This window comes from Mastigoproctus giganteus, chromosome 8 (assembly GCF_048544385.1).
Source record: "Mastigoproctus giganteus isolate SK-2022 chromosome 8, ASM4854438v1, whole genome shotgun sequence".
Lineage (NCBI taxonomy): Eukaryota > Metazoa > Arthropoda > Arachnida > Uropygi > Thelyphonidae > Mastigoproctus > Mastigoproctus giganteus.
The window spans coordinates 122,864,894-122,885,494 of record NC_143582.1 but is presented as its reverse complement, the minus strand read 5'-3'; the positions used below and the strand labels follow the sequence as shown (position 1 = coordinate 122,885,494).

Here is a 20,601-nt window from a genome sequence, read left to right as displayed (position 1 = left end):
ATCACCACAACACACTGCATTCTAATGAAAAATTTATCAGAAATGTGACTGGCAGAATGGGTAATTAAAAAAACACACACACACACACACACACACACACACACACACACACACACACACACACACACACCGTTATTTTAATTAAATGGAGAAAAAAAAAAAAAGGCTATGAATAGAAATGGGCATTAGTATTACTAAAAGCATATAATGCAAGAAAGCAGGCTTATACAGCATCACCCAGAAAAAAAAAAAAACACCTTCTCGTATCACCCATCCACTCTCTCCAAATGTTTGTCTAGTTCTGCCTTGAATCTATAAGCTCTCAACTTCTACAACGTCAGTGGGAAGTTTATTCCAGTAATCAACCACCTGCTGGCGAAACGAAATTTCTGCACATCTATTCTACAACTGGCTTTCCCCAAATTTAAATTTATGCCCTCTCAGGCAATTATTCTGAACAAGAGGAAGGATCCCATCAGCATTGACAATGCTCAAACCATTCTTATACACCTCCGTCAGATAACCTCACAGGTGGCTAGTCTCCAGACTCTGTAATTTGCAAAACTTAAGCCTTTCTTCATAAGAGTAGCCCTTTGTTCCATTCACTAATCTTGTTGCCCTTCTCTGTACTCGTTCCAGTAGCTCTACAGTCTTCTTAATATGAGGCCTCCAACCTGTATGTACTCAAGGTGTGACCTGACCATTTCATTATACAAGGGGATTATCACCTTATCCCTGCTAGAAAAATTCCTATATATCATTGACAAGACACCATGAACTACTCTTGGAGACCGTCGCACTGCTCAGAAAACTTCGTATCTGCCTGCACAATTACCCCCAGGCTTTTTTCATTCTCTAGCACTGCCAGTGTAGTACCACACAGTTGATACGTTACTCTCTGCTTACTGCTCCTCATGTGCAGTACTTTACATTTGTCAATGTTAAACTTCAGTTGCCACCTCTCAGCCCTCTGCACAACTTTTCTGGATCATGTTGCAGTAGCATATTACCATTAGTGTCATTAACAGCCATGCAAACTGAGACATTAAGGTGATATACCCTCATCAATAAATACAGAAAACAACAAAGGACCCAACACTGAACCCTGGGGGACTCTACTAATAACTTTAGTCCACGAAGAGCAGTGTCCATTGATTACCACTCTCTGTCTTCTCCCAATTATCCATCCCCTTATCCATAGCAGCAATTTGCCTCCAATGTCAAACTGCTCCAATTTGTGCAGCAGTCTTCCCTCTGCAACAGTATCAAAGGCCTTTCTAAGATCCAAATATATGATATCAAAATTATTCTTTGATCCAGTTCCTTTGTGACCACATAGTATCCAATCAAATTGGTCAGACAAGACTGCCCCTTAACAAACCCATGCTGTGTCCGAGCTATAACTGAAGTCTTTTCTAGTTGATCCTGCAGTGCTTCTTTAAACAGTGCCACCATTAATTTCACTGAACAGAAGTTATACTAACAGGTCTGTAATTACTTGGGTCTCCCTTTCATCCTGCTTTGAGAATTGGGGTCACATTTGCACATCTCCAGTCCATGGGTACCTCCCCTGAGTTCAAGGATGCTCTCATAATTATGGCTGAGGGTTTGCTTACTTCCTTTGCTGCCTCCTTTAATTTAACTGGATAGATCCCATCCACCCCAGATGTCTTTCTTATTTTTAACTTCATTAATTTCTCTTCCACTTTGCTCTCAATTATTACAAAATCATCTAGCTCACTTCCAGAGCTTAATACACCTCTGGGCTTCTCCTCCCTGAATAACTCCTCATGTGTGAATGTAGTTGCAAAATAGTCATTTACGTTGTTAGCTACCTGAGCAGTATCATTAACAGTTAAACCATCGATATCAAGTGGGCCAATCTGATTCATTCCCTTCCTTCTAGAGTGTACATAAGTAAAGAACTCTGTGCTGTTTTTATTTGCATCCTTTGCCAAAGATTTCTTGTAATGCTTCTCATTTTGAATTTGCTGTTGGTAACATCATCAACTGGTCCTACCATATAGAAATTTAAAACTGTCGCAGACCACCCTAGTCATCTTTACGAAAGCAAAAACCATTCCCTTTACCCCTAATGGTAGTTATCTCTTCATGTAAATTCCACTTCAGCACACTCTAATCACTGCCACCTAGTGGTTCCTTTATCTGTATATTCTTACTGCATGAATAATCACTGCTGATAATCAGATCAAGAGTAGTATTCCTTCTAGTTTCCTCCCAAACATGCTGCTGTAGAAAACAATCATCCAATTAATCCACAAAAGCCTTGCCAGTGTGTGAGTGACCAAATAGTTCCAGTCAATATCTGAGAAATTAAAATCCCCCATTATAAGACAATCTAATTTACTGGCCCACTATTTCTCTGTACAGTTGTTTATTATACTAATCAGAGTCATTAGCCCTATAACACACCACTATTCTCAATTTTTCTTTCCAAGTGCTTATGTCACACCAACCTGACTCAACACTGCCCTGTCCAGCCGTGTCAAGTGGCTTTACTTCCTTGGATTTTATGTTTCTTAACCAATAGCTTAACCCCTCCCCCTACTTATCCTTCCTGTACACATTGTAACCCTTCAAATTCGATTTCTGCATTCTTTATATCTGTGTGATGCCACGTCTCTGATATCCCAACGATATCTACCTTTGGTGTTTTGCTCAACCACCTCAAATTCATTAAATTTGTTTACCAAATTCTTAGCAATGGTGTACACGCAAATATACATGGACCTGTTCCTATCCTTAGCTAACCTAACCCGGCCCATGTATTTACTTGCTCCACAATGACTCACAGTAGTCTCTGAAATTCCCTACACCATGTTTTCCAGGCTGCTGCCTATTCCAATAGAAACAGTGCAAGAATCACTTTCACCTCTGTCAGTGGCTACTGTTAATCTATTAGTCCGTGTACCCCCAAGCTAGCATTTTTCCGGCCCACCTGGCACTGCCTTGATAGCGTCAGCATATATTCTTGCACCCTTGTACATGTTATTGTAAAACAGTATCAACAGGAAAGATAAACATTGAATATCAAATTTCTTGTAGAAAAATCAAGAATTCCCTGTCAGGAGACGAAAAAGAAATAAACTGTTGATCTGAAACCTACTGATGGTAGTAGGTTTGAAGTTAGCTGTTTCCAAGCAGAAAAATTAATACTTTTAATGTTAGCATTAGTAGTGGCATATGATGCAAGAACTAAGCTTATACAGGATCAGCAAAAAAAAAAAAAAACCCCTTCCCATTTCACCCATTCATTCACTCTAAAAGTCAGTCTAGTTCAGCCTTAAATTTAGTGAAGATGTCAACTTCCACAAATAAAGATAGAAGTTTGATCCAACAATCAACTACCCGCTTGCTAAAGGTAAATTTCTGCACATCTGTTCTACAACTGCTTTCCTCAATTTGAATTGTGGCGCCTCCGTAGCCAGGTGGGCAGGAGCGGCAGTGCGTAGCACACGCCTCTTCATTAGACCAGGGTTCAAACCCGTGACCACCAAATATGGAGGATGCGGAAAGGTCAGGAAATGAACACCACATATCCCCGGAGCAATATGGCTTTAGTTGCTAATGCTCCTAAAAACCAAATAACAACAACAACAATTTGAATCTATGCCCTCCAGGTTTGTAATCTGAACAAGAGGATAATTTCCATCAGCATCGAGCTTGCTCAAACCATTCAAGGTCTTATGCATGGTGGTCTTATACATCTTTGTAACCACATCTTATGATGTGGTTACAAAGATGTTGTTTGGAACTGGATGCAAAAAATAATTTTGATATCATATATTTGAATTTTAGGAAAGCTTTTGACACTGTTGCGCATGGAAGACTTGTACAAATTGGAGCAGAATGGTATTAAGGGTAAGTTGCTACAATGGATAAAAGGATGGTTGAGTGGGAGAATACAGAGGGTGGTAATCAATGGGTGCTGCTTTTCGTGGACTAATATTATTAGTGGAGTCCAACAGGGTTCGGTGTTGGGTCCATTGTTGTTTTGTATATTTATCAGTGATATTGATGAAGGTATATCAGGCTTAGTGTCAAAGTTTGCAGATGATACAATGGTTGGCAGGGTTGTTAATGACAGCAATGGCAGTGTGCTCCTGCAACAGGATCTAGAAAATTTGGGCAGATGGGCTAAGAAGTGGCAACTGAAGTTTAACCTTGACAAATGCAAAGTACTGCATATGGGTAGAAGTAACCCCAGAGAAACGTACCAACTGTGTGGTACTACACTTAAAGTGGTAGAAAATGAAAAAGACCTGGGAGTACTTGTGCAGTCAGATATGAAGTTTTCTGGGCAATGCAGACAAGCTGCCAGGGCAGGTCATGCGGTTTTGTCAATGATATATAGGAATTTTGCTAGCAGGGAAAAGGAGGTGATTGTCCCCTCTGTATAAGGCAATGGTCAGGCCACACCGTGAGTACTGCGTACAGGTCTGGAGGCCTCATTTTAGGAAGGATGTAGATTTGCTTGAGCGTGTACAGAGAAGGGCAACAAGATTGGGGAGGGAAATGAAGGGATCCTCTTACCAAGAGAGTCTTAAGTTCTGCAATTTGCAGTGGCTGGAGACTAGACACCTGCGCGGTGATCTGATTGAGGTGTATAAGGCCTTGAATGGGTTGAGCACGCTGAATTCTGATGGGATCCTTCCACTCGATTATGAACCTAAGGGGTCATAAATTCAAATTAAGAAAAGACACATGTAGAATAGATGCACGGAAATTTGCCTTTAGCCAGCAGGTGGTTAATTGCTGGAACAAACTTCCATCTGTCGTTGTGAAAGTTGATAGGTTAAATAAATTTAAGGAGGAACTAGATAGGCATTTATAGGAAATGGTGTGTTTTTTTTTTTGGCTGTTGCTGCATAAGCTCATACACTTGCTTTCTTGCATCACATGCCACTACTCCATCTCAATCAGATCATATTGCATGTGCATATTATCCTGATCCTGCAATTTACAGAACTTAAGCTTATCTTGGTGAGAGCACCCCTTTGTTACCTTCACCAATCTGGTTTTAAGCAATTTTTTTAAGCAAAACTTAAGCAATGACTACCAAAACGTTATTTGAGATTTATAGATTCATTCAAATTTATGAGAACTAAAATAGATAAGCGTGCTAATTATATTAAAAAAGATCATATCAAAAACATAAAGATGTACTTTTTAGAAAATAAGTTAGATTTAGTGATAAGAAAAGGTGCATACCACAATGATAATATCAATTCATTACAAAAATGTGAGGAAATTAATTACTTGAAAAGGCTAAATTTTATAGCATATTAGACAAAAGTGATATATCTAAGGAAGATCACATTCATTAGCATTAATACAGGTATATGATGCAAGAATGCAAGCTTATACAGCATCAACAAAAAAAAAAAAAAAAAAACCCTTCCCATTTCAGCAATGCATTCACTCTTAAATTTTGTCTAGTTCTGACTTGAATTTATTTAAGCTGTCAACTTCTACGACAGATGGAAAGTTTGTTCCAGCAATCAATCACCCGCTTGTTAAAGGCAACCTTCCGCACATCTATTCTACAACTGTCTTTATTCAATTTGAATTTATATCCCCTCAGGTGATTAATCTGGGCAAGAGGAAGAATCCCATCAGCACTGAGCTTGCTCAAACCATTCAAGACCCCATATACCTCAATCAGATCGAGCACCTTGCAGGTTTCTAGTCTCCAGACGCTGCAATTTGCAAAAGTTAAGCCTTTCTTTACAAGAGCAACGGGCCCCGGGTGCCAAGCGTTTCCGTGGCCAAGCGATTCTCGTGCGATTGAAAAGCGTTTTTCTCTAAGTGACTAGGTTCTCTTTTGTTTTCTCCCTTGATTATTAAACTTTTCAGTTAAGTAGCCCTTCTTTTTTAAAAGCACTAAGAAAAGAGCCCAGAAGAAGGAAAGAACCTTTTTCTTTAATTTAATTCATCTTACTAACTGTACTAACCTATACGTTTGGCCACAAGCCTGCCTCCCCGTGGCGGGGCCGGTAATCTGGGTGGTAAAAATATACCCCCAGAACCAAAAAGGAGCTAACATGGATACGAATAGTTATCCACCTTTAGAGCCATCAAGCTCAAGGTCAGAAATTCCTGACAACGACCGTGACACCAACAACCCCAAAAGGCTTAGAAGGGAACCTCAATGCCATAATGAATTACCAAATTTCTTGATGATTCATTCTTTATCCTCCCAACCTATAGGAAAATTATCACCATTCTTGATTTAAAAATATTTGGAATCAGTTACTGGATCACCAGAAATGGTGAAAAGACTACAATCCGGAGATGTCCTCATTGAAACTACCACCGCTAAACATTCTGAGCGGCTCTTAAACACAACATAATTTTGTGGGCTCACACTATCAATTACTGCACACAGAACCTTAAATTCATCAAAGGGTGTAATCAGTGAGTGGGACCTAATTACAGTCTCCGAAGAAGAGCTACTTCAAGAACTAAGTAGTCAAAAAGTTACAAACGTGAAACGGATTATGACTAAAAAAGATGGAAATCTCACTGCAACGAGATCCATCATTTTAACATTCAGTACGCCAGACTTACCATCCTCAATTAAAGCTGGCTATTTGAATTGTCGTATTAGACTATATATCCCGAATCCTGTTGGCTGCTTAAAATGCCAGAAATACGGGCATTCGCAGCAGGCTTGTAGTGGTGAGGCCATATGTCCCATCTGTGGCTCAAAAGAGCACACTCAAGCAGATTGCTCAGTCAAAACCCCTGTTTGTCCAAACTGCAAAGAAAGCCACCCAGCTTTTTCCAAAACATGTGAGCTATGGATTACAGGAAAGAAAATTCAAAAATACAAAATAGAAAATAAAGTCACCTTTCCTGAGGAATTAAAATTCCTCATCCTCAGGAAAGGTGATGTCAACCGTAGACAAGTTATGTCAACCCTGCCTAGTAGTCGTTCCTATGCAGCTCGCACTCGGAACTTCGTTTCTACTGCAGCTCAAACAGAAGTATCAGTTCCACCTAACACCTCTCTAGCGAACTGGCTCAAATCTACGCTTTCAACCTCAGAGAAAGAAAATACTCCAAAAAGAACTAGCGAAGCCACAAATACTCCAATCAGCATTCCTACTCATACCCCATCAGTCCCAGTTGGAAAAGAACAACAACAACAATTAAAATCTGAATCAGTCTCTAAAAAAATGGAATCTCCCTCCAAACGCATGGATGTAGATGAGTTGCTAGACAATGAGGAACCTATTCTATAACTCCATGCAGATGACACCATGGATACTGGACGCCCCACTTTCTCAAAAAATTACCGGAAAAAATGTCCCACGTACAGAAAACAGTCAGATGAATCACCCTCAGGTAAACCTAAATAATGAATAAGATCATACAATGGAATTGCAGAGGACTAAGCACTCATTCTGATGACTTAAGAGATTTAATAGCTCAATTTAATCCCATCGGTGTATGCCTACAGGAAACATTCTTTTCACCCCAAGTTTTGCCAAAATTTTCAAGTTATACCATTTACAGACGAGATAGGAACTCAGTATCACCTGCACGTGGAGGAGTTGCTATTCTTGTTAACGCTAACATACCATCCAGGCCGATCCAATTGAGAACTACCCTAGAAGCTGTGGCAGCTCGCCTTGCATTTGGTACGTCATTTACCATTGTTTCCATTTATATTCCGCCATCTGCACCACTTCTGCTTTCAGAACTTGACAACCTCATTGCACAACTCCCAACTCCAATTTGTCTTCTTGGTGACTTTAATGGACACCATCCATTGTGGGGATCGGCCACAATGGATATAAGAGGCAAATTGATGGAGGAATTCATGCATAATAATGATCTTAATTTATTAAATTCTGGATCTCCTACCTACATCCACTTAGCAACCGGATCTGCTTCCGCAATAGACTTGTCAATTTGTTCTCCATCCATATTTCCAATCATGACATGGTCGGTATTAACCGATCCCTTCAACAGTGATCACTTTCCAATTATTTGCTCGCTACAAACAGGGGTAACTTCAAATCCTGACCAACGATCCACTTGGCAGTTTAAAAAGGCAAACTAGTGTGGCTATTCTGCCCAGGTACACTTAGACAGATTTTATGTTCAAAGACAACATATTGATGATGTAAACACTTACATAACCAATCAGATTCTGACTGCAGCTAAGGCTTCCATTTCAAAATCCACACTATATCGAAAACACAGAAATCACTGGTGGAATACAGATTGTTTAATTGCCAAACAGGAAAAAAACCGCGCCTGGAATCATTTCTGCAAGTATCCCACCACTAGTAACCTAATTGCTTTTAAAAGACTAAAAGCAAAAGCTAGACAAGTTAGGCGGAAAGCGAAACGGGATTCATGGATTGCTTTTGCCTCTACCCTTACCAAAGACACGGACACACAAGTCATCTGGAAAAGAATACAGGCACTAAATGGCAAATTTGTTCGGCTGCCCTCTCCGATACTTCATTGGAAAGGGAAAGACATTTCTACTCCCGAAGAAGTTGCAAATGCATTAGCAGAATCATTTGCAAAAATCTCAGCTTCTGCCACCTACGCCTCCACCTTCCAGAACATCAAAGCAGGTGCAGAACGGTATAAAATTAACTTCTCCATGCGCCGCTCATTCCCGTACAACCAACCGTTTACGTTAATAGAACTTCAAGAATCATTAAACAGATCTTCCAATAGTGCTGCAGGTCCAGATGGAGTTCATTACATTATGTTAAAGCATTTACTTGGAGAAGACTTGAGAACCCTATTAATTTTTTACAATCGGATCTTCTCTGAAAATGCCTATCCAACTTCATGGCGCCATTCGTTCATTATCGCCTTACCAAAACCAGGAAAAAATCCTTCCTGTGTTGAAAACTACAGGCCAATATCTCTTACGAGCTGCATGGGAAAAATTTTCGAAAGAATGGTTCATACTAGGCTCACTTACATCCTGGAGTCAGAAAATCTCCTTCCAGATCACCAGTATGGCTTTCGAAAAAATAGATCAACCCTAGATGTGCTCATTAAAGCCGAGTCTCATATCCGAAATGCCTTTGTCATGAAACAACACCTAGTCATGGTCAATTTAGATCTTGAAAAGGCATTTGATACTACATGGCGGCATGGTATTATTATGGACCTTTACCATCTGGGGCTTAGGGGTTATTTGCCAGAAATAATTCAGAATTTCCTGTAATTGCGCTCTTTTCAAGTCCGATACAAAAACGTCCTCTCTACATCTCACATTCAGGAAGAGGGAGTCCCGCAGGGATCAATACTCAGTCCAACACTGTTTTCAGTCCGAGTTAGCAGCATGACACGAGATATCCCAAAAACTGTTCAAACTTATATGTATTCAGATGATCTTACCATTTCCTATCAATCTCAAAGTATGAATACCATTGAACTGCAGCTACAACTTGCCATAACCAAAATAGAATCCTGGACTTCACGGAACGGTTACAGACTGTCAGAAAAGAAATGCACTGTCACTCACTTTTGCAAGAAGCGAGCTCTCCATCCTGAACCTGAATTACAAATAAACAATACTCCAATCCCTCTCGTTAATACCGTTAAATTTCTTGGACTACTATTAGACCGCAAACTAAATTTCCAAGCTCACATCACTTATTTGAGAACTTCTTCTTTAAAGCATTTGAATATACGTCGTTCAGTATCATCTATGTCATGGGGAGCTGATCGGTGTACTTCAAGGCTAGATTATGGTTGTCCAGTGTATGACTCTGCCAGGAGCACTACTTTAAAACGGCTAAATATGATCCATCACAGTGCTCTGAGGACTGCGTTGGGAACTTTCAGGACTTCTCCGATCCAAAGTCTGTATATTGAAGCGCATGATCCTCCATTACACCTGCGTAGAAAAACACTACTGCTTCACTACGCTGCTAAGATCCAGAGTCTACCATTGCACCCAAGTTGGGAGTATCTCTATAATACTCGTTGGGATGTCTTCTATGAGAGCAAGCCAAATGAAAAAAGACCCGCCTCTCTCAGGATCAAAGAGCTTGTTCAGACTTGGAATGTCGATTTAAATGAAATCTTCCAAGACACAACTACACCTGTTGCTCCTTGGACATATGTGTCTATCTCTCAAGATACGTACTTCCTCCAGTGGGGGGAAAAATATACCTTCCTGCAATATCAGACAGTTACATTCAGCTCATGCTATGAACAACCATGCCTGTAAAATTTATACGGATGGTTCAAAAACTGAGAGTATGGTAGGTGCTGCGGCAGTTTTTCCTTTATGTACAATTTCAGCCACACTACCTCTTGCTTGCAGTGTCTTCACAGCTGAATTATATGCCATTAAGTTAGCGCTTACTAAGATAATTGAGCTTTCCATCTCATCTGCCATAATTTACACAGATTCTCTTAGTGCTGTCTCTGCCATAACGAAGAATTCTTCCATTTCTCACCCTACATTGAAACAGATTCATTCCCAGCTATTTGCTTGCAGTTTGTCCAATCAGTCATTTAGTTTTTGCTGGATCCCTGGCCATTCAGGCATTCCGGGAAATGAAAGTGCTGACTTTGCCGCTAAACATCCTCAACCCGCTCTCTCACAACATCCTCAGGTTCCTTTCTCTGATTTTAAGTCTGTCTTATTCAAAGCCTGCTACAATAAATGGTCACAGACCTGGAAAAGTGACCCTAGCAATAAACTTACCAGATAAAAGAAGATCCAAAGCTGTGGCTGTCTGGTTCCGAAGAAACAGACGAGAGGAAGTGGTACTGGCAAGACTCAGAATTGGACACACTCACCATACTCACCTCTTTCTATTATTGGGTGAAAGCCAATAATAGAAAGAGGTGAGTATGGTGAGTGCGTCTGACAGGATGGGCACCACAGTGCCCATCCTGTCAGACGCAACTTACAGTCCATCATTTCCTGGTTGATTGTCCCTTACATTCAACCATCCGGTCAAACACTTTTCAGTCTCTCTCTAAATTGAATATATCACCTGATTTATCTCACATCTTAGGAAATGAAGCAAATATTGAAGAACTTTTATTATATCTAAAACATATTGGTTTGTACAGAGGCATATAATGTAATTTCTCTAAAAATATGCTTTTGTCAATTAACGATGAAGAGACACAATTTGGCCTTAGTAGCCCTTGTGTCGTTAAACCGAACAACAACAACAACAACAACTTTTGATCTATTTACTAACCTTTTTGCCTTTCTCTGCTCATTCTAGCAACTCTACATCCTCCTTAAAATGAGGCCTCCAGACCTGTTTGCAGTACTCAAGGTGTGGCCTGACCATTGCCTTATACAATGGGATAATCACCTCCCTATCTCTACTAGAACAATTCCTGCATATCATCTTTGTCAAGCCCCCCCATGATCTTCTCTTGCAGCCTGTCTGCACTGAAAACTTCATATCTGACTGTACAATTACCCTTTGATCGTTTTCATTCTCCACTACTCTGATTGTTGTATCATACAGTTGGTATTTTTCTCTGGGATTACTGCTACCCATATGTACTTCTTTGCCTTTGACAATGTTAAACTTTAGTTGCAACTTCTCAGCCTATATGTCCAACTTTTCCAAATCCTGTTGCAGCAGCATACCCTCAATACTGTCAATAACAATCACTCCAACCTTTGTGTCATCTGCAAATTTGAACATTAAATCTGATATACCTTCATCAGTATCATTGATAAATATACAAAACAACCCTGGGGGACTCCACTAATAACATTAGTCCCCGAAGAGCAGTGTCCATTGATTACCACTCTGTCTTCTCCCACTCAGCTATCCCTTTATCCATTGTAGCAATTTGCTCTTAATGCCATATTGCTCCAGTTTGTACTGTGTTCTTCCATTTACAACAGTATCAAAAACTTTTCTGAAATCTAAGTAGATGATATCAAATTTATTTTTTTCATCCAGTTTCTTTGTGACCACATAATAATATCCAATCAAATTGGTCAGACAAGACTTCCCCCCTTAACAGACCCATGCTGTGTCTGAATTATTGCTGCAGTCTTGTCTAGAGGATCCTGCAGTGCTTCTTGAAGTAGTGACTTTATTATTTCCCCCACAACAGAAGTTAAGCTAACAGGTCTGTAATTACTCTCATCACCCTTTGGTTCAACCTTTGTGAATTGGGGATACATAACATCATCTTCACACTATGTGGACCTTCCCTGAGCTTCAAGGATGCTCACATAATTATGGCTAATAGTTTGCTTGCTCCCTTTGTTGCCTTCTTCAATATAACTCGATAGATCCAATCTACCCCTGGTGCCTTTCATATGTTTAACTTCAACATTTTCTCCTGTACTTTGTTCATATTACAAAATCATTTAACTCCCTGCCAGCATTGATAAACTTCTGACATTCCCCTTGCTGAATAACTCCTCATGTGTGAATGTAGACAAACTGAATGAGACACCTGAATGACAAACCTGAGCAGGATCATCAACAGAAGCCATCGATATCAAGTGGAATAATCTTGATTCATCTTCTTCCTTCTAGAGGTTACGTAAGTAAAGAAATCTTTGCTCTTTTTGTTTGCATCCTTTGCAGAGATTTCTTGTAATCTGCCTTTGCCAACCTAACCTCCTTTGTCAGTTGACTACAGACCAGGTTATATGTACCTACCTTAGGCTTATGTGTCAACTGATAATTTATATGCATCCCGTGTATTTTTCTTCTCTGCCATGAGTTTAATTAGTTCATCTAACATTCATTTAGGCCTAAACCTTGAACAGTATTTCTTAGTTGGTGTGAAAAGCCTAGTAGCTTCCAAGATTAAATCCCTAAATGCTTCACATTTAGAATTTGCTGTTGGTAACACATCAGTTGGTCCCACTGTATAGAATTTAAAACTGGCTCAGACCACTTTAGTCACCTTTATGAAATCCAAAACCCTTTCCTCTTACACCTGATGGTAGTTGCACCTCTGAGTAAATTCCGCATCAGCACACTGTGATCACTGCCACCTAGTGGTTCCTTTTTCTGTAGATTCTTGATTCATGAAAAATCACTGCTGATAATCCGATCAAGAGTATTGCTCCATCTAGTTGCCTCTCGAATATGCTGCTGTAGAAAACAGCCATCCAATAAATTCACAAAAGTCTTGCTAGTGTGTGAGCGACCAACCCACAATTTCTAGACAGTATCTGGGAAGTTTATTGAAGAGACACGAGTGATGAACACATCCAAGGTACTTTATCAGTATGATTATATTGAATTTGGATTTGGCCTGGCGAGTTTGTATAAGATGAAAAACTCCACATACCTGTTGAAATGACTTTTTTCTTCTGCCAATTAAATGGAAACCCGAGGAGAACATGTCTGAGAGTGGGCTCTATCAGTATGTAGCTCACTCTTAGATAGGTTTCCACTTAAGACATATCTCTGCGTGTAAAAGTTAAATGCTGTTGGTGAAGAATTGCACCTCTTCAATCATTGTAAATTTTTTGATAGTTCACTGTCATTTCTTGATATGAAATTCCCAATCCGAAATGAGAATTATATTGTATTTTTCAGAATTTCCAAGTGATCTGTAACCGTTGTAATCCTTATAGTTTGGTCATCCCATTTGGAAGGATCACGACTAAATTTTCCTTGTATTTAGTACATTCTGCCACTGTTTCCCTTGTCTTTTGTATAGTAAATTTGTTTTGAAGATTCTTTCATCTTCTCACCTGTCAACCCATGCACAGTACTAAGTACCATAGGTTGCACTACCTGTTATGTTTGGGGTTTTCATCAAAAAAAAAAAATCATTTAATTTACTTTCTTTGAGGTTTCCTAAGAACTGATAGAAGAAATGAAATCATTTCAACTGGTATGTGGAGTGTTTGTTTTGTGCCCATTTGTAATTTGTGTATTTGCTTTGCACACTTCACAGTCAGGCCATAGTAGTATCATTTATGCATCATTTTTTAAAATTGTGGAACCAGAGAATTAATGTCTTGTTCTCTTTTTTACATAGCAGTTGTCTTTTATTTACTTACTTTTTGTATATATAAAAAGTAAAGTAAAGTGCAGCCATTATCAACCCACTGCAGGATGGAAGCCTCCTCAACAAATCATGCTGAGGGAAATGGACCATAATCTGCCACGCTGGTCCAGTGCGGGTTGGCAGATTGACCGTATTCAGCAGTCAGGGGCTTGAACCCCGGTCTACTCAAGAGCGTGTGCTACTGCACTCCCGCTCCTGCCCACTCGGCTACGGAGGCCGTTTTTTTTGTATATATATATATATATATATATGTAGTGTGAAGCTAATTAACATTGCTCTTCAGGAAGATGTTAAAAAAAATACAGCATAACATTTCAAAAGACATACTTGTTTATTTAAAGTAAAGCTGCAGCCTTCCACTAAATTTAGAAATTTTTAATAATTTTCCAAATTTTTGTTTAATTGTTTTCTTGATTTCTAGTTCATGAATTGGTTGTCGAGTGTGTTGGTCTACAATTCATAATATATGCAAGTATGTTTGTACACACACACGCACACACAGTGCTTTTTTGGGATGGTAGGCAACGGTACAGCATAGCAGCACCTTTATTAACAGTGACATTTGGATGCAATGCATTTCGAAATTTGTAATATTTGGTAATTTTTTTTCACGTTACCTACTATTCAAATAAGTTTAAAATTATTTAACTAAATTTGTATTTTATTTTGTCTGTTGTTAAAATATTTTCTATATAAAACTGTATAACCGTTTTTATAATTCTAAATTACTCAGTTGGACCTCTGTTTAACGAAGTCCTTTTATAGCAAATTATTTTGAATTCCCCTTGGAAGTTACATTTAAAATAGCTTCCGTTGAGCGAAGAAAATTTTCATATAGCGAACGGATTAGGAGAGAATTAACTCGGTATGCACTGTTCGCGTTTCTCACCTTCAGGCAATTTAGGCAGTTAGTGCTGCTGTGCGAATTAAAAGAGCTAAAGCATTCTACAACTTAGCGGTACCTGGTAGAACCTATCTGACCACCTGTTCCACATACGGAGGAGTTGCGCTAGTCAAGAGTGAGCAGATCAAGGTTTGGGGATACATAACATCATCTCCACACTTATGTGGACCTTGTCTGAGCTTCAAGGATGCTCACATAATAGTTTGCTTGCTTCCTTTGCTGCCTTCTTCAATATAACTCGATAGATCCAATCTACCCCTAGTGCCTTTCATATGTTTAACTTCAACATTTTATTCCCAATGGGCTCTGGCCCACCTACTGCAGTGGTGTCCAACCTTTTCCCGTACAGGGGCCATGTTCAGAAAAATTCAGTTAGATTTCTTTAGTGATACATTTTCCCTATACATATACAAGATACATTTTCCCTATCTTGTTGCATATAAAAGTAAAATTAAAAATATTCGAAAATTTTATTAAGTACAATACACAATTACATTTACTGAACAAAACATTTAATGAGAATTTTTTTGAACATTAACAAAATTTAAAATGCTGTTTTAGTTCACTTTCCTTGGTTGGACACCTTTGTGAATCAACTGTAAGTGCACTGTTTGAGAATTAGAAGAGTGATTTTCTTTTACCCCAATAAATAATCATCTGTTGTTTCATGGAAGTGTGTTATCCACATTTTCCGTAAATTTTCCTTATCTCTGTGTACATGGTCACAGTACCTGAATATCCAAAAGACACTGACATATTGGACAGTTTCAAAAAAAAAAAAGAAAAGAAAAAAAAATTCAAATTGAATTCCCCTTGGAAGTGGAAGTGAAACTAGTGACAATATGCCAATGACGATAGACGGATTAATATAACAGGTATTAATCCTTCTAAACATTAATTGTTGGCATTTGGTGAAAATGTAGTTGGAAAATTGTCAGTTAGGTTACAGTTAAATGAAAGAGATGCAATTCGTGGATACCTAATTGATAAGAAGGTTTCGGAAGAATTGAAGAATTTGATGAACGCCCTGAGTACCATACCAGTTTCATCGAGTGAATGTGAACGAGGATTTTCACAAATGAATCTGATTGCCAGCCCAACCAGCACTTTGTTGATGACAAAAACAGTTTCTTCACTACTGTTTCTTAAAATTGTAGGCCCACCACTGACCCGCTTCGATCCAGCAAAATATGTCGATTCGTGGCTGCTTCGGAAACGTCATTCAGCAACCTACACAAAGAGGAAGAAAATAAGTTGGCATAGGACAGCGGTCGGTAACCTGCGGCTCGTGAGCCGCATGCAGCTCTTTTAACTTGTAACTGCAGCTCTTTAACTTTTACAGCTCACATGAAGCACAATTTGAAATGGAGTTAAGAGAACTTCAAAATCAAGGACACGTGGAGTGCAAGACTAAAATGCCTGAAAACTGAAATTGAGGATTTGGAGAGGCAAAAGTCTGCAATTCTACACAAATGGCGAACAATAGATGAATTTCAAATGCAGACCAAATTGTGTTTGATGCATGGTGTAGCTTATCGGACACGTATATAAATTTGAAAATATTTGCGTTTGTACTTCTCTCAGTTTTTCGTTCGATGTATTTCTGTGGGCAAATATTTTTGAACATGAACTATATTAAAAAATAAATCAAGAAACTATCGTCTGAACACTGCGAGCATTTTTAAAGCTCAGCATGTTTAATTACGACATACTCGCTTGATGTTGAGAGACTCGCTCAAGAAGTTCATCAGCAAAAGTCACATTAATTTGTACCTAATTGGATGTTTGTTACCTTTTTTTCAGTATTAATAAATAATATTTCAAAATATATTTTTTAAAACACCTTCCCACTCTATTCCATTTCTGAAACTCTCGCCTTCCCCCTCCTCCTACCAGTGTGACATGAGGTGTGGCTCTTGGGATTCTCTCTCTCTCTCTTTTTTAATTAGATCAAAAATGGCTCTTCACTCAAATAAGGTTGCCAACCCCTGGCATAGGGTGTCGGATGAGAACTTAATAAAAATTTTTACTTATGTTATTACTCACATTTTACTTATTTTTTTTATATACTTGAATAATAAATTTATGCTTAAAACTGTGTTAATATACTTAATTTGTTGTTCTTATTCTAAAAACATTGCTACTAAAGTAACAATATCAGGAGAAATAAAAAATTTTACAGTACTTTTCATATCCTTATAATTTTCAATATTTCCTGATAGCAAAGAATGAGTACCGGCACCCATTTTTTACAAAAAAAGCACTGCGCGTACACACACGTGCACGCACATAGGTTGTATGTCCTAACACTTAACCACTTTTTCTTTTGCATGTGTGGTGTGAAGCTAAATTTGATTTAACAGTGTCCTGGAGGATATTGCACTAACAGGCATCAACTTCTGTAACTTGCTGAAGAAATATTGTGTAATGTTTAAGAAGACATTGACATAAGCTTTATAAAATCTAGAACACATTTGTTTTCTGTATGGTATGTGGGTGTGATTGGGAAACAATTTTTTATTGGACATTTGCTGACAAATAATTATGAGAACAATGTACACTGCATGAAAGAAATGTGAAAATGGATGTAAAATTTCAAAGTGAAGACAATAGCTGTTTTTATTGGGAGGGGTGTTTGAATTCCAGAATGCAGTCATCAGCCCTTCTCCATTTATCGTATTTATTTCTATTTATCTCAGTTGAACTGGTACCTTTTATATATATGCTTATTATATGTTAATAAGCATATAACTAGGGTGTCCATACGTCCTAGTTTTCCGGAATTCGTCCCTGTTTATGTGAAACTCCCAGTGTCCCGAAATTTTTTTTGGGACGCTTAAATGTCCTAGTTTTTTTTATTATGAACAATTTTGCAAAAATTTATTTGTGTACAATAAAAAATTAGTAGCCGAGTTCGGAGCATTGTCTTCAGTCGCGTCGTCAGTTATAGCCTGTATGTCACCTATTCCCCACCGGTTTGGAGCCACCTCACTATAAACTTTATAATGGTCAAAAAACGTAATTCATATAATCGAGGAGGTGGTGTCTAGAATTGATTAGCAGGCCTTCATTTTTCTATGCACGTGCGATGTTACATGATCAGTTTCATTTCACGCGACTTTTAGTTTAAGTTCAGTGATTTAGATGTTTGGACGTGTGTTTTCTTCCTTTATTTTCAGTGCTCGTGGCTCGATAAGTTTATAGATAAAGATAAACGAGTTTTTGTGCAAGTTTTTTAAATTACTTTAAGCTGCATAATAAAATAAAAAAAAAAAAATGCCTAAACATAAATGTGTTTTCAATTAGGACTTCCAGAAAGAATGGAGTTTTATTAAAAAGGGAAGACACGAAAATGAGGCCGAATGCAGAATGTGCTCATGTTTTATCAACATAAGTCACTGTGGGAGATGTGATATTAAAGATCACGTTAATTTGAAAAAACACGCAATGAAATTTTAAGCAACTGCATCATCATCTAAATTGGAACACTTTTGTCAAAGAAAATTCAAATGAACATGACAAGATTGCCATCGCTGAACTTACGATGGCATATCATTTAATTAAACATCATCAGTTGTTTAGAAGTGCTGATTGCTCCTCAAGCCTTTTCGGTCAAAAAAAAAAAAAAAAAAACACGTGTTTCTGGGTGTGTAATGAATTTTTAAAAATTAGTTCTGTTATCAGTTTTTTTTTTTTTTTTTTGTTTGGGAAAAAAAGATAAATATTGATTTTAGGATTAAGCTATTTTACTTTTACAATGCATGGGAAAAATTATATTGATATGTATATTGATAATGTATTGAAAATATATGTATGTTATAAATTACCCATTTGGAATATAAAATATTAGCAATGTTTTAAATGTTTTTTTCTTTATTTTAATATTAAACTGCTATAGTTATCGACATAATTATTTAAATTGAGTGTTTTAAAACAAATAAAAAAAGCATCATTGCAAAATAACAGTATGTGACCGTGTTATATAGTCTTGGTGTTCAAAAATCAGCCTGTAGAACTGGTTAAGAAATTATCATTTCCAGTAAAAAAAAAAAAATTATATTTTAATTTTTTTGTAATGGATGTACTATCGTAGATAAAAAAATAATAATAATAACAAAAGCATTCATATGCATCTGCATTATCTTCAACATCACCCACTGACCACATACACATTAAAAACGTTATATAAAAAACTATCCCATGAAATATTGCTTTTAAAATGCATCGTTGCATTAATCAGTAAACTATATGTTGTCAGGATTTAAAAAAATTTTCCTTTATCTGTTAAAAATGAGAATATCTCATTTATAAAAGCTTTCTAAAATTAAAGTTAAGCTGTGTTATAGCTATTCGAATTCATGTTTCCACTGAAAACACTATTTTGCTTTTCCTCATTTTTTAAATATGCATAATTTTCATATATGTATTTATCATAGTTCCATCTGCTGTGCATTACATCTGACTTCCACAGGCTGCAGTAAGTGACCAACCATAATGATATATTTATATTCAGTAGAATAGCTTCAAGCAGGAATGGTGGCAAAAATTCCTTATGCAACAACCTGTAAAGTAATGTATGGTTTTAATAGTCCCGATAAAAATCTTAGATATGTGTATAAGGAAATTGTGGGAAAAAACCCAGTTATTATGCATACGGAAGAATGATCTTTATGATGCTCACAGGATTAGTAGTTTGCTTCTTAGTTTCCATCACTCATTTAGAGTGGTTAATCAGTTATTTTTACATGCGATCTTGAGAATCATATGAGTAACATTTAATATATTGTCTTCCCCCCCCCAGGTAATAACAAAAAATTTAATATATATAAAAAAAAAAAAAAAAAAATTTGAATTTTATTATTTCTGCAGCATTTGGATTTTGTGAATATGGTGATCCTGAATCAGCCCTCCGTGCAATTCGCTTACTTCATGATTGGGAGATTGGGGATAAGAAACTTGTGGTGAGTTCATTTTATCTTTTTGCAGATTTTTTTATTTCAATTATATATTACAGACCTGTTAGCTTAATTCTGTTCCAGAGAAAAATAATGGAGTGACTAGCTAAAGCAATAATGTAGTACCATCTAAACAGGACTGCAGTTATACTTCATTCAGAACATGGATTTGTTAAGGGGTGATGTCTCACAAATTTGATTGGATATTATGACATGCTAAAAAAAAAAAAAAAAGGAACTAGATGCAAAAAATAATTTTGACATCATATGTTTAGATTTCGGAAAAGGTATTGATACTGTTGTACATGAAAGGCTGCTGTATGCATTGGAGCAGGGTGGCATTGAGGGCAGATTATTGCTATTGACAAAGGGGTGGTTGAATGGGAGAAGACAGTGGTTATCAATGGACATTGATTTTCGTGGACTAACATTATTAGTAAAATCCCCCAGGATTCGATGCTGGACCCATTGTTGTTTTCTTTATTTATTAATGATATTGATGAAGGTATAGCAGACTTAATGTTTATGTGTGCTGATGTTCTAAATGTTGGCAGGGTGGTTAATGACAGTAATCAAGGTATGCTGCTATAGGAAGATCTAGAAAAATTATGCGGTACCCCACCTTGACAAATGCAGGGTACTGCCTGTCAGATTAATATCAATTTCAACTGCCTTGAGTGTGGTACTACACTCAGAGCAGTTGAA

At 37.6% G+C, this 20,601-nt stretch overlaps 1 protein-coding gene across 3 annotated transcripts in view; it reads left to right on the top strand.

Annotated features, from left to right (window-relative positions):
• The window catches only part of LOC150081794 (RNA-binding protein 25), a 769,112-nt gene that overhangs the window by 230,509 nt on the left and 518,002 nt on the right, over nucleotides 1–20,601 (top strand). For all 3 annotated transcript variants that reach the window (XM_090378892.1, XM_090378890.1, XM_090378891.1), the window contains exon 8: nucleotides 19,811–19,902. In XM_090378892.1, the coding sequence (XP_090235018.1) occupies nucleotides 19,811–19,902 (92 nt within the window). The remainder of the gene's footprint in view (nucleotides 1–19,810; nucleotides 19,903–20,601) is intronic.